Here is a 14,319-nt window from a genome sequence, read left to right as displayed (position 1 = left end):
TGCTCAGACATATAAAATGGGCCAAGGAAGGTACAGAGAATGAGCGGATGAAGCTTAGATAAGAGGGAAGAGTGAAGCCACGGCTCAAGTTGAGTCCTTCACCTCACCTGGACAATACAGACTCTCAATACAGCTTGCATCCGAGGGGAAGAGTCAGAGAGAGGAAACAGGCAATAGCCTCCTTAGAGGAAGGAGGGAGAGTGAGTAATAGAGAGAGAGAGAGAGAGAGGGGGATAGAGAGAATAAAGAGAGAGGGAGAGTAGGGGAAAGTTCCCTTCCTCTCTCTCGACCCATCTCGTCGTCAGGCTGGCTGGCACAGCCATGGCGTTCACCTTTGCGGCCTTCTGCTACATGCTCACCTTGGTGCTGTGCGCTGCTCTCATCTTCTTTGTCATATGGCAGGTGAGTTACACACAGAACACAAAACGGACGAGCTGTAGGCCTGCGAACGTCCATGCTCTCTCCCACACAGGCAGACAAACACACCCACCTACACACAGTCACACAGTACTGAGAGGAATGGAGAGTGCATATATCACTCATGTACTCATGTACGTATTCAGGTAATCACACACAAGTATTTCTTTGTGCGAGCTGAGTCTGTTCTCAGCGTCCATCTCGGCTAAAGAATTTAAAGCCTGTTTCGCACAGAAGAGCAGCCCAAAAAATTTTTTAAATATGCAATACTGGTGGATATGTGACCCTTCACATTGCTTCTTAAATGACAGTATGTTCCCTTAATACTAAGCGCAGAAATGCTGTATTAACGTACTTAATGGAAAAAGAATTAATTACACAGATAGGATGGCTTATACTAAACGGACCATAAAGTTGAGCCTTGAAAACACAAAATGTGCAGGGTTTTTCCAGCTCCTTTCACACAGCACCAATGAGTGGCTTCAAATGACTGAGTTACAAGGTGGCTTATTACTGGTATAATAAACTGGTGCTCGTCTGACCCTTTCACACAGACCATCGATCCGGCAAAAAGGCAGATCCCAGCCTGTTTTATCCCTCCACATGAAAGGGGCTTCTGAGTCCTTAAAAAAAACAGTTCTTCAAACAAGCTGACCAGTTGGCGTTAGCAAACTGTACGTAATGTGTCTATAGGGAGGGAGAAATACACCGTGATCATAAATCTCCTTGCCAGATTGTAGTGGACCTGTCTGTCTGCAGAATTTTGAGTGGAATTTGCACAGACATCACAGGAGACCGGTGCGCTCAGTATGCTGCGTTTAGCCCTCGTTGTCACAGGTGCAGACTTCTCAAATACTTCAGCCTTGCTCCTCCAGCTTTAACATTCAATCCATGGCGGCATGAATAATGTGAAATACAAATCACATCATTACGAAAATAAGGCTTGAAATGACTAACGTACCGGCTCTTGAATTGACTAAGTGGGTGAGACTACATATGAGTCAGTCAGTGTGTCTGTGTGTGAGAGAGACGGGTAGAAGCTTGTGTCTGGCTCGGCAGTGAACCATGTGATTGAAAATGCTTATCAAACTATGATTTAGTTCCACCCCTTCCCCCAATCTGCCTCCATCCACGATTAGAGCTCCCCATTTTCTGTGTGGCTCTCAACCAATCAGAGCGCACATTCACTGCTATAGTAACCATGGAGCCCACTGAGGGGCTCACCATGTCACCATGGAAACTGCATCTGTTTACAACAGAGCTGAGTGTGAAAAAGACAAGGGAGAGCCATATAGACTTGTATGGGGAAAATAAAAGCCTCTATTCAAAACAGATAAAAACATTCTTCTCTTTTCCTCTTATCAGACATTGTTGACGCAAGTCGGATGCAGACGCTTGCTTACCTGCAAACAATTTCTGCTTTAAACCATTTTATTCAGTTATTATGCCTTTCAATAAGCCATTGAAATTAAGCCACGCTATTTGAAAGCTGAACTGACGATTAGCACAGCAGATGGGTATTCCACCAGGATTTATCAGTATTTCTATTTGGCTATTAATCACAGTTGGTTAGGAAATAATTATCACCCACATTCACCTTACAGGGAGCAGTTAGCCTGCTATGACAGACAGTGAAGCTAATTTAAACAATCAGTCTTTGCTTTACCATATCCTCAGCTTAATATATCTTTGATGTTTCCTAATAAAAAGGCCAAAGAAAATAGCAATACTAAAATTATGCAAGAGTTTAGCTGGAATATTTACATAGCAAAGAATGGGGCATGTTGTTTGTTTGCAATGCAATAATCCTCTTCCACACAAAAGCAACAAAGCATCACATTGTCATTATGGATCTTATTAAAGATAACAGAGTCACTTACTACCCCTCACATAACTTTGGATATGGATTGATTGTTTATGCTGCCAGGAAAATGCTAATTTCCTATTACATGGGTATTCTGGTTTATAATGTAAACTCCATAAGAGCTTACTGAGACAGAGACTGACCTCTGAGAGTGAAAGAGGAGATGAAAACAGGTGAAACAGTGCAAGGAAAGGGTCATATCAAAACCAACACTATAATAGTGACACAGGGGGAGAATTTCAATCAGAATCTTGTCTCTTTCAGAGACATTTTGACATCTTAGTAACACACTGCATACTGACCTACTGACACATGGCACAACAAGGATAATATCTCACATAAAGTGCAAGGGACAGAGCAAGACTATACATGTCAGTCTGCATTCACCATTCAATCACCATCTGTGTTCAGGCGACAGGCAAACAGTAGAGGGGATGTAGTGAGTGTCCAGTGTTACATTGGTCCAGGTTTCCATAAACTATACTGAACAGAATGATATGCATGAGATAAACTATAGTATTATACAACATAGTCATAACTCCTGAGGCTGAAACATGGTGTGAAAAGAGACAGAAATGGTTAAAAAATACCAGAAGATGCATAATGTTTTTTGTGTTTTTTTTTGTTTTTTTATGTATTAATTAGTATTCCAAGGTAGAATTTACACATGTACATTATTTTTCAGATCATTGCATTTGATGAGCTTCGCACAGACTTCAAAAACCCCATTGATCAGAGCAATCCCACCAGAGCGGTAAGACCCCTGTTGTTTGAGTGAGACTTGAAATCTTTCATCAAATGTGCGCACAGAGAAATTCCCTTCCGTTTAATGTTGAAGGATAGCAGCCGATGAGCCGCAAATACAGACTGCGAACAAACTAAGGGTTTCATTCCAAAACACTGCATGTCCACTTTGGAAACATTTTGCAAAATTCATCAGTCAATATTTTAAAAACACAGATGATTCTATTTCAAAAACAGATTGATTGCATAAGTAAAGGTCTTAAAATAAATCACAGTTTAATTAGTATCCCACAGTGTGCTGTAGGCTACTTTTATTCCATCGGTCATGTTGAGTCGGCATCAGTTTTTTTTTTAAATGGTTATGTGATGATGGTTAGGTGGTTATGTGATTTTGGAATGAAACTTTTCAAATGTTTTAGATGTATCCATTCATTTTTCAACATCAAATATTTGTATCACTTTGGAAACAATCCTTTCAAATACATACTTACAGAGGTTGCAACAATGGCACAGAGGCATAGCTTGCCTTGAATATTAATTTGTAAGCAGATTAATGCAAATCAGCCTTCCAGCAAGGCGCCTGCATGATTGGCTCAATCAGTTCAAGGGATGGATGCAAATGAAGCTGCTGTTTCTACAGTCACATTCTTTGCCATCTCTGCAACAAAAGCACAGATACAAGGTTTCACCTCACTAATAAGGGTGAAGTTATTCCACAAAAGTACCACAACCTGCTGGAGTTGCCTAAAGTCATAGTAGAAAACTAAACATATTCTGGGGGAAAAAACATTTCGACAGTCACATAACAGTGAAGTGCCGTTAATTAATCCAAAATAAGTGGAAGTGGCGCCATGCCCACTCCTGCTGTGGTTTTTCCCTCAGTCTTTTGGGGGAAAAATTAACAAGAAATTACCATATGAAAAGCTAGCGCTTTCCGAAGTTAGCTAACGCACCGAGAGGAAACTGATTGTAATTATTAGTTTAGCGAGCTAGCGACAGAGGCTGAATATTGTCTATTTCTCAAGCTTTGTAGCTAAAGTAGCTATCATGTCAACCTGCTTCTGAAGTGAAAAGTGAGAGTCATAAGGAGCTGGAGAGAAAAATGTGAAAACAGACTGTGTCACAGTGGAGAACTGTGGAGTATGGAGGAAAGCCAATTACATTTATTAGGGGCAACCTCTGATCTGCTGCCATCGTCCTAAAACCTGAACCGGTGTCTGGGGGAGATCGAACATGTCGGACGTGTTCAGAAATATCGTTGCTCAGACAAGTTCTGTCAGGATGCAAGGCCAGTCCTGCCCAAGGGTGACAAACCTGACAGCACAAACAAGTACAGGAGTGCATGGCAGCAGCATCTGAAGACAGACAGACAGCTATTTATTCTTTTGTAGGGAGAGCGTCCTGCGTGTTTACACAATTGCCTTTGTCTACAAAAGAGAAAGGCAGTAAAGATTTCTCATTGAGACAGACATTTTTCAACGGCTAAGTCAGAAATGAGGCTTATTTTATTGGCGGTGGCTACCCCATCCATAAGGAGTTTTAATTGTTGTCCTCTGGCCAACATTATAGGAGGATAAAACGGAAGACTGAGAAGACTACTGTAGGCATGTGTTTCCAAGTCAAATCAAGTTTATTTGTTATAGTCTCAAAGGGCTTCACAATGGCCACATTATGAAAACAAGCAAGGAATCTCTGTCTGTATGTGTGTCCTTCGCATATCTCGAGAACTGTTCGTCCGATCTACTTCACACGTGGCGGGTGTATTGCTGGGGACCCAAGGACGTGCAGTGTCAGATTGGACACGCGACACATTCAATATTAATAAACTTTGAATAAACAAGCGAATAGTGCTCTGTGCAGCAGCGGGGCTCAAAGCAAGCGACTGATAGCCTACGCCTATTGTGTGTTTTTTTTTTTGTGAACGGGCACTGCACTAGTAAATTAAAAATGAAAACAACTCCCCCTTCAACTAGACCTTAAACTAACTAACAAGAAAAAACTCCCATGAAAACTTTGTTAAAGCTCCAAAATGGAGCTTTAACAAAATCCACAGAACACCCACAGTGAGAAGTCTAGCCTTGAGGCTGTTCAGCACAGCGAGGGGAAAAAAGTGCCGTATGGTAACCTTCATCTGTCACTCTCCGGTCGTTCTCGCTTTTTGTTTTAATGTATTTTTCATGTCGCGCTTTTCGACGGGGGTTCAGACGCCACAAAACGCTTGCTCCGGCGCTGTCACTGGAACTTGCTGGGGGTGTTGCTCTCAGTGCCACCACTCAATCTGACAACCTTGGAGTGAGGAGGACGTGGGCGCACAATATCAATATCTCACCCCATCTAGGCTGTGATTGGTCGGTTGACAAAAAAGGGACTGAAGTGCTTTGTCTAGAGGTAGCAGCATAATCTCTCTCCCTGTGAAATAACAAATTATGAAAGCCTCTCAGAAATTTTAACCTGGTGGACACACGCTCTTAAGATTTATTTCATTTCAAGGGTTCTTTCATTTCAGTGGATGTAGAAAGTCTATATTTGACAAATGAAACAAGTGACTTTGCACTTACTTTCATAGTTTTTTGGGCATATTTACATGTTCAGGCAGTGATTTACTTGATGTACTTGTTTTTTTCTACTGAACTACATACTTGGCCTTGTTGAATTTCTTGTTATTGGAGTGGATTGGATACCCCATCTTTGCACTATTGCTTGATTTGTTTGTGGTTAAATGCCTCTGTTGCCTTTGATGAATGTTTGTCCGGGACATATTTCCCCTAGTGGAACAATAACAATTTGAATTGAATTTAACTGCATTGACACAAGTTAGGGCAGTTAGGGGAGGCTAGGGATTGTGAAATGTGAGCAGATGTGGGCCAACACATTAAAACTTTAAATTAAAAACGTTATACCTTAGCTGGTACTGAGGTCCAACACTGCTCCGGTGCCTTGGGAGGATGTGGTGCACAAAGCATACGAAAAGGAGGTTTTCACATACACCAAACCAGCAGCTGAGGCTAAACAGTGAGGCTGGAAAGCCAGTGTCTGCCAAGGGGAGGCTGGATGCTGGTGGATTTAGGGCAACATCCACTTTCAGGTCAGTAAGGGAGCTTGGAATTTGCGTCCACGGCTTCAAAAGTGCTCAAAAGTGCAGCTTGTGGCTCTGGCTGAAGGGAACGGGCCTCACAGGGGGCCCAAACTGGGGAAACTCATCCTGCAACTAAGATAGATGCCTCAATATCTCTTATAGAATAGGTACGTCTTTTCAGTTTGGGCTACATACAACACTAAAGACACCAAAAAACAGCATGGCATACAGCATGATGATATGAGGCAAGGGCGGCATATATGAGGCACATCCACCCTACGTCTGCTCATCTAATTGATGTCATTTTCACAAAATAAATGATCCGGAGAAGAATAACAATTTAATTGTCAATTGCCTGACTATTGCTACCCTATTTTTCTCACTTTCTTGCTCTGGTGATTAAAACAAATCACTCTAGGTGCATGAATACCAAGCCACAGCTAGCCACAACCAGAGTAAACACAGCTAATGGAGACAAGGCTTAAGACAGATGGCTTTAATTTCTAAAACTTATAATTGAGTCTCCTCACATGGCTCACAGGAGACTCCAAAACAGCCTGGCTCACAGCAAGATGATATGGGGCAAGGGCCTTAGCCTTCATTATGGCCTCAAATGTGGCTGCTATGTATTTGCATTTACTTACACATCTTGAGTTTGAATGTGGCTAATTTGAAATTCAGTCTTAACAAAATACCATGCAGTACAGAAACAGGTTCTGGTTTGATGCGGTTGATGAGGTATGAAAAATGTGTAAAGAAAAGTCACTCAAAAGCTAGAATGTGTTCTCAAAATCAACTTAAGTCCAGCTTTGGCCCATCTGTGCAATCATGGTTGTCTGCTTCCATACTTAATGCTGGGTGCAATACAGGTGCATCACATGCTGGTGTACAACAGAGCTAGGCTCATAGTTCATACATTGTACAGATGCAAATTTACCAGCTAAATAACCATAAAAATTTTGATTTTAACAGGATTTTTTGCATTTTGTGAATGTCACTGGAAATTGTGCATATGAAGCATTTGATTAGTTAGACATAACATGAGATTTATTTTTTAATGATAAGTAAAAATGCTGAAGAAACATAGGGGCTGTTTATCAAACTGTCTCTCCACTTCACAGAGGGAACGAATTCTCAATATTGAAAGAATCTGCAACCTGCTGCGGAGGGTGAGTAATGTTGTTTTTCACCTGGTGGTGGTGGATGAGTAACAGGGGGGCATCAGAAAACCACAATCATTTATCTGTGACTATTGTGAAGACCACGACACGCTGATTCATTTCTACCTTTTCCACACACCCATCCGCACTATGCACCATCACTGCTCTGCAGACACACACGAGCTCCAGGGGTGATGAAAAATACTGAGAGTCTACAATAATATCGCAACACTTTCCATTTGTGTCTCAATGTGGTGGGATATTTCTTTCAATAAAAGACCACATTATGATATTCCCACGGCGGCCATTTTTAATTTTCATCACACGCTGGGTGGGAAACTCTACCAGGAAGTTTAGCATTTAGCATTAGCATAAAACTAGCGTTACTTCAACATATAAGTGAGGACTTCAAATAGATCTAACAGTTATCTAGCAATCTCAGAGATTCCCTGCTTGAATTTAGCAGAGAAGTTAGCTAGTTTACTAGCTAGTAAGCTACTAGTTACCTACTGTCTCTGGCCAAATATTTTATCTTAAAAAGTGAAATGTGAAAAGTGAACTTATATCCCTCCAGATTTTGGAGATTGATTTGTTTATAATACATTTTGCAGTGGGGAAATCTCTACTTACTCTTCTGGATAGAGTTTCCCACGTTGACGTAGGCTATGTTCAAAATGGGAGTAAGGTCTATTATATTCAAAATGGGAAGGTTTGCTGAGAAGAGTGAAGGTTCATAGTAACTAATTTGCCACGTTTTAAGTATGATTGATGTTTTTAACTGATTTATTGATTGATTATTTGCCCTAAAAGATAACATTAATTTTTGTTGCAAAATATTGCAGAATCAAATAACAGTACCAGCCGTCTTACAGACAAAAACAGTATTATTGTTTCAGGGTTTTGGTAGTACTGTATTGGGAGCTTTGTATGTGTGCATTTGGTGATCCCCACCTTGAGTGCACACCCACACACACACACACACACACACACACACACACACACACACACACACACGCACGCACATGCACACACACACAAAAATCAGATTTTGTTCTGTCTCTTGTGTTTGTGTGGGAGACAGAGGAAAGAGAGAAAGACATAATTAGCTCCACTGTTCACATCCTCCACCTGGCTCCCTGTTTATGTTCTTCTTCTTCTTCTTCTTCTTCTTCTTCTTCTTCTTCTTCTTCTTCTTCTTAGTTGGTGGTACCGGAGTACTCCATCCATGGGCTCTTCTGCCTGATGTTCATGTGTGCTGGAGAGTGGGTCACACTTGGCCTGAATATCCCCCTGCTATTCTACCATCTCTGGAGGTACGCAGCACCACATAACACATCTCTAATAGCTTTCTGTCGGTCCAGCGATGGGTGAAACTACTCTCTGCCCTTTCAGGTTTTTTCATCGGCCGGCAGACGGCTCGGAGGTCATGTATGATCCTGTCAGCGTGATGAATGCAGATATTCTCAATTACTGTCAAAAGGAGTCCTGGTGTAAGCTAGGGTTTTACCTGCTCTCTTTCTTCTATTATCTCTATAGGTAAGTTTCAATTTATAATCTTTTCAGTGCGCTTTTAATTGAACAAGTTTCAGTGATGCCTTTGAGCGTTGTCTCGAAATTCTATGAAATGGAGCAGTTGCAAGGAAATATAATTACTGTTCTCTCTCCCATGTTTTCTCATCTGTTGCCGCACCTGTTTCCTCCTGAAAGTATGGTCTACGCCTTGGTGAGCTTCTAACAGAGGACAGAAGACTTAGGGACAAAAACAAAAGGTCTGTAAGAAAGACATGGAGGAATTAATGGAGACATCACTTTTTCCTCTTAGTCCCATCACTGGCCTGGGTTTACAACAATCTAACCTTGGATTAACGAAGAAGACCATTTCTGAGTGATAATGAGACTGTAAAGGTTTTGCCTCCATTTGATTATATTGCTTTAGCCCAGATACTGCCATCGGATGGCTGGACAACCTTTTTTTAAGGAGTGAAATGAAACAGAAAGAGAACATCGACAGCGCTTGTGTTGCCTTTGACCCATCACATGATCTAACAATATTTCTGAAGGGCTGGAGTTTTCCCATGCTGCTCTTACTGATCCAGTCACTCAACTCACTGTGAACCTCCAAACACGTAGGGGCTAAAACACAAATTGATGCACCTGCGTTCTTTGATTATGAAAACAGACTACAAGCAAGATGATTTTGGTATTATTCCATGGATTCAAGATGATAGACACCTCTAATATCAAATCACTGATATTGTGTTACAGGTATAAAACAGAATAGGAACTTTTATGAACCGAGTCAAAATTTACCGGAGAACTCTTAAGCACTGTAAGAAACCCAAAGGGCCCGGCAGGGAAAGAACAACAGTTTTAATTAGTGTGTGTAATCATGGGGAAAGGATCATGGACGCCCTGCAGCAGGGTTTGAGACAAGACCTGTATCAAACGCACCCATGCCCCGACCCCCGCTCTGCCACAAGCAGAGACAAATTTCACACTGTAACAAAATCACTTAGGAATTAAGTAGAAGTTTGACTTTAAGGGTCAATGCTTATAAATAAGTATGTCCATGGCTGAAAGGACTTATTTCATGCTACATGCTAGGCTCCATGCTTTCCAAAGAGCTCTGTGCTCAGAAATACAATACCAAAATGACTCAGTTTATTCACAAAAAGCATAGTGCAAAAATTAAAAGTGAATAAGTACAAGTGAAGACAAAAAAGATAAGGCTAGATAAACCCTATTTCTATCTACATGTCAAGGCTCTGTCTGGCCTTGTCTTTATTTTCACTTGCTTCAATGCACGTTTGATTTTGGCACTGTATTTTTTGTAAAAAAAAAAAACAGAAAAAAAAAGAAAAAAAAAAACACATTAGTCCTGTTGTATTTTTGCAGCGTGCAGGGAGCGCCTTATTCCTATTTCCAGTGAAGTTTACTCTACTCATCTGCATCTATACTATAGTCATCTCAGCACAGCAGCATTTCTCTGATCCGAGATAGAATATAGAAATCTCATGTACAAAAAGCAATTAAAAACAGCAAACTAGCAATGTATCAATATCATTCATGAGACATATCGATACACACAGTGTTATTCAGTGTATGTAATAACAGTGAGTGAGGCAGATGAGACAATAACGACAATGACAATGTTTACTGTGTGACAGCGTTTCAATCATAGAAATAAAATGTGGTCTATGGTTGGAATGGCATATTTGAGAAGTGTAAAGTAAGTTAAGTAATCTCAGTATGTCTCCAAGGGGCAGACACAAGTCATTAATGTTCCCATGTTGACCGAGACTTTTGTAAACAGCAAAGCCTTTGCTCATCTGGTGCTGCCTTTGCTATCACGTGTTCATTAGTCTGATCTATTTGTAGATAAGTGATGGTTCAAATGTGTGATTTCAACATCAGTAGAAAAACAGTAACTCTGGATCCTGAGAGCAAACTGTAATGTTTGTCATGAGCTAGTCCCACTTGTGGTAATTGATGGTGATGACATGTCTGGTATAGTAACTATTGAACTCACATAGGAAAAAGCCTTGAATACTAACAGCCTATTAAAGTAATATTTCATTTTGCCAAACAACTTACAATTTTAACACACACCTCAACATGAGTTTACATGAACAGTTAACAGTAGTCGCCTCATTAATCCGTGGTGACACTGACATTCAGGCTTTTTCAGTCTCAAACGGACAAAATCACTTCTGAAAAACTTCAATACAGAACACAGAAAAATATTACTGTTTAAATCTGATTGCAGTACTTTATATGAATGTATGTTGGAAGTATGACATGTTGGACTATGTTTAATTGTATGTTTAATTGGAAGCACATCATTATGGTTAGGATACTCATTGAATTGTTTCATTCCAAAATCAGATATTCACCATTTGAAACAAATTATGCCTACTCTCATAAAATGAGTGCTGGTATGAAAGTAAAGCAGATTATGGTTTACAAATCAAGTCATGTTGCTTACAAAATATTCAAATTTTTCAAGAATAGAACGATCTTTCTTACAATCTTTCTTTCTTCCAAAAATGGAATTATAGCATTTTGGAATAAAACTCTTCTACTAAAGTAAAATGTTGCTTAATAACCTTCAGTGCAGAGCATTATTCCTAGTTTGCCATTACTAGTTATTTTCATATCCAACCAATCAAGGAAGCTCTCTGGGGGAGGTAACCCCCCCCCCCCCCCGTCAATCATACTCCATTTCATGTCAGTTTGGTAGTACTGTAAGGATGTGTTAGAGCAAAGCGAAGGGGGATGGTTGTGTGTGTGTTTGAATTTTAACTGAAAGCAACTTTAATAGTCTGTCAATATTCTTGAGGTAGGTATTTATGCCAAGACATAGACAGTACATGTTGTGCCAAAAGATGTTCCCATGAAAGTAAACACAGGACACTGAGACCTCAAAACTCTGCCAACAATGTGAGTCTGTTGAGTCTGGACAATCACTATTTAAGCACATGAACAGGGGTAAAGGAGGAGAAATACAGCTAGGTTGAATGTCATTATGTAGTTGCTCAAAATCAAACATTTTAGAAAAATATATTTAAGTATATCTATTTGTATCTGTCTTTTATACATTTATCATCACTGTATGCTATAGTAAATTTGGTGGATTACTTTATATTTATTAGATGATGTACAGTTCATAAACAGCAATTCACATGCAGTATTCTAATAAAATAGTAATGTCAAAATGATTATCTATAAGTTTCTTATTTCCCATTTGTCACGCATCCGTATTTTGCTCATCTGTGAGAAGAAAAGAAGAAAATATACTATAGAGGATGGGGGACAGCTTAGGAACTGAGGGACACAGTGTAGGAGACAAAATAGCATAAGCCCTTTTCACATAGAAAGCTGTCAATAAGAGCTGCATTTAGAAGTGAAACACTGCTGCTTTCAGACACTTTCACACAACCTCTTAAAAGCCTCCAAAATAACAGCCCATGCAAATCTGTTGCTTTTGAAAATGCCTCTCTTCATCTGTGAAGAGGGGATGATAGCCCCTTGTTAATGTACCTTAATAATATTATCAACATATCAAATTATAGCAGATGCCTGTTAGATTACATAAAACTAAGTTGATAGATCTCTACTCTACAGCTATTTATCACTAAAGAAAAAGTGTCATTCTAGCTGCCTAGGGCTGACAATTTTGAGAGGTTTTGGGAAACAATATGCTCAGCACAGGTTCATACTTTTAATTTCTGATATAGATGACAAACATACTGGATGGGCTGAAGCCAGCTGTGTGACTGGTTTGGAAGGTCTGGCATGTTACTGCTTGTCTAAATAACGTTTCAGACCCTTCCGACAGGGAGGCTTCAAGCCGGCTTTTCCTCTCTGTTTGAAAAGGACATATCATTCCCCGCTGTCACCATGGAAACAAAATTGTGTTCGAGATTCCTGTTGACTCACTCTAATGCTCTCACTCAAAAACACAGAAAAATCCGATTCAAGTTCAGTCTGGGGGTTTATGTGCCTGGCAGCGCTGCTCCTCTGCACGCCATACCATTTCTCACATGTTTTCAGTGGAATCAAAGCCAGAATGTACAGCAATTAAATATACGTAGTCATGGATTCAACAAGCCTACCGCTTCCACCAGAATGTGTGATTTCTGCTTGTGCACACACACACACACACACACACATGCATGCACACACACACACACACACACTCGCTCGCTCACTCACTCACTCACACATGCATCTGTTTCTCATTCTGTCTCATCCCACGGTTCACACTATTTCACACTAATCATCCTGGGCTCTTCCTTTTTCAGCACCCTCCATGACAATAATTGTCTCAACTCCTTTCCCCTCTCTCCTACGTCTGTGCTCTCAGAGAGATGTTGCCATGGAAACTGGCTACAACTGATAGGTTTGAAACGTCACGATTGGCATACACAATTGGCAAGTGCGCGCTTGCACACACACACACACACACACACACACACACACAAAGCAGAGACATCTTGCCCATTCATTATTATGCAACACACTCAAGGGTGTTGTACTGTATTTTATATTGGCTATACAGACATGCATAGATAGAAAAGACATTGAAGCTCCTGAACTCATTAAGCACAAGATCAAGAAGCCTAATGCTGCATCAGGTGCAAACAAGTCTAGGTAATCTAAGTTTTACGTGAAAGTTTAGTTTTATTGGCAGAATACCATGACAAAGGCAATTACCATAATAGCAACAGAATCAATATGTGAGGGGAGACTGAAAAGGGAAAGAGTGACAAGAAGTCAAAATCAAGCTATTTCACTGAAAGAAGAGAAAAATAAAGTGGAGAAAAAGGAAAATAAAAGAGAGGAACATAGGGTGGATCAGGAACTGTAGCATCTTGTCTGGCCACTGTCGTCTGCACATTTACATACAAGCGCTGAATTCAGTTGGTTTGTTTAGTTACAACCAAGATTAAGATGTTCTTCTGTTTGCATCTTAATAAGGACGAAACAGCAGCAGATGTGCTGCCTTGGGCTGCCTTAACACTGGCAGGGCGAGGGATCTGAGCCTTTCCATTAGTGTGTCAAACCTGTTCGCACACTGCTCTGTATGTAGTGTGGATCATTTGTGTCTGTACAGACAGAGGCTTCAGCATGACTCACACTGACTGTCAGCTAGTGTCTCATTTGTAAAAATATCCATGGATTTCATCTGGAACTCAGTCGTAAGTTCATTTTCAATTAGTGGCCAAGGTAAGCCTGATTTCTAAAAAATAATTACATTTCATTCATCAATTATGAGTGGGCTTTGCCAAATTTCAGTTTCCCACTCACTGAAACAAATTAGAACATTTCATCTTGAAAATGTGTGTAGGCTAAGTTGAAAACCATTGTTATTTATAAACTGTGAATCTGTGGTGGAAAATAAATAAAAATCCCAGTCCTACGCCAGTCCTGGTGCTATTTCAATAAAGCCTTCATGTGTGAATTTGACCAGTGATAATAACTAAGACTCCTTCAAGACTTCAGGACAGCAATAATATGGGCAACTGAAAGCTGTTCTGTTCAAACTCCTGAGGCAC

General features: G+C 40.3%; 1 protein-coding gene across 1 annotated transcript; it reads left to right on the top strand.

The window, feature by feature from the left end:
* Window positions 1-321: 321 nt before the first annotated feature.
* On the top strand, window positions 322-8,996 carry cnih2 (cornichon family AMPA receptor auxiliary protein 2). The gene is made up of 6 exons (XM_071532401.1): window positions 322-402; window positions 2,967-3,035; window positions 7,223-7,270; window positions 8,462-8,574; window positions 8,654-8,797; window positions 8,969-8,996. The coding sequence occupies exons 1-6, from the start codon at window positions 322-324 to the stop codon at window positions 8,994-8,996; spliced, it is 483 nt and encodes a 160-aa protein (XP_071388502.1).
* Window positions 8,997-14,319: the final 5,323 nt, after the last annotated feature.

This window comes from Centroberyx affinis, unplaced genomic scaffold (assembly GCF_046629955.1).
Source record: "Centroberyx affinis isolate AG114_WGS23_722 - 3 ecotype Tasmania unplaced genomic scaffold, CSIRO-AGI_Caff_v1 ptg002187l_1, whole genome shotgun sequence".
NCBI lineage: Eukaryota > Metazoa > Chordata > Actinopteri > Beryciformes > Berycidae > Centroberyx > Centroberyx affinis.
Note: the sequence above shows the minus strand (reverse complement) of the source record. Positions and strands in the feature narration are given on the sequence as shown.

What these genes read in the sequence shown, in the direction of transcription:
- cnih2 (XM_071532401.1), top strand. Translation starts at nt 322, where the DNA reads ATGGCGTTCACCTTTGCGGCCTTCTGCTACATGCTCACCTTGGTGCTG. An exon ending in AGAGCAATCCCACCAGAGCG is followed by an intron (nt 3,036 to 7,222) that starts GTAAGACCCCTG and finishes TCCACTTCACAG; the next exon opens with AGGGAACGAATTCTCAATAT. An exon ending in TCTGCAACCTGCTGCGGAGG is followed by an intron (nt 7,271 to 8,461) that starts GTGAGTAATGTT and finishes TCTTCTTCTTAG; the next exon opens with TTGGTGGTACCGGAGTACTC.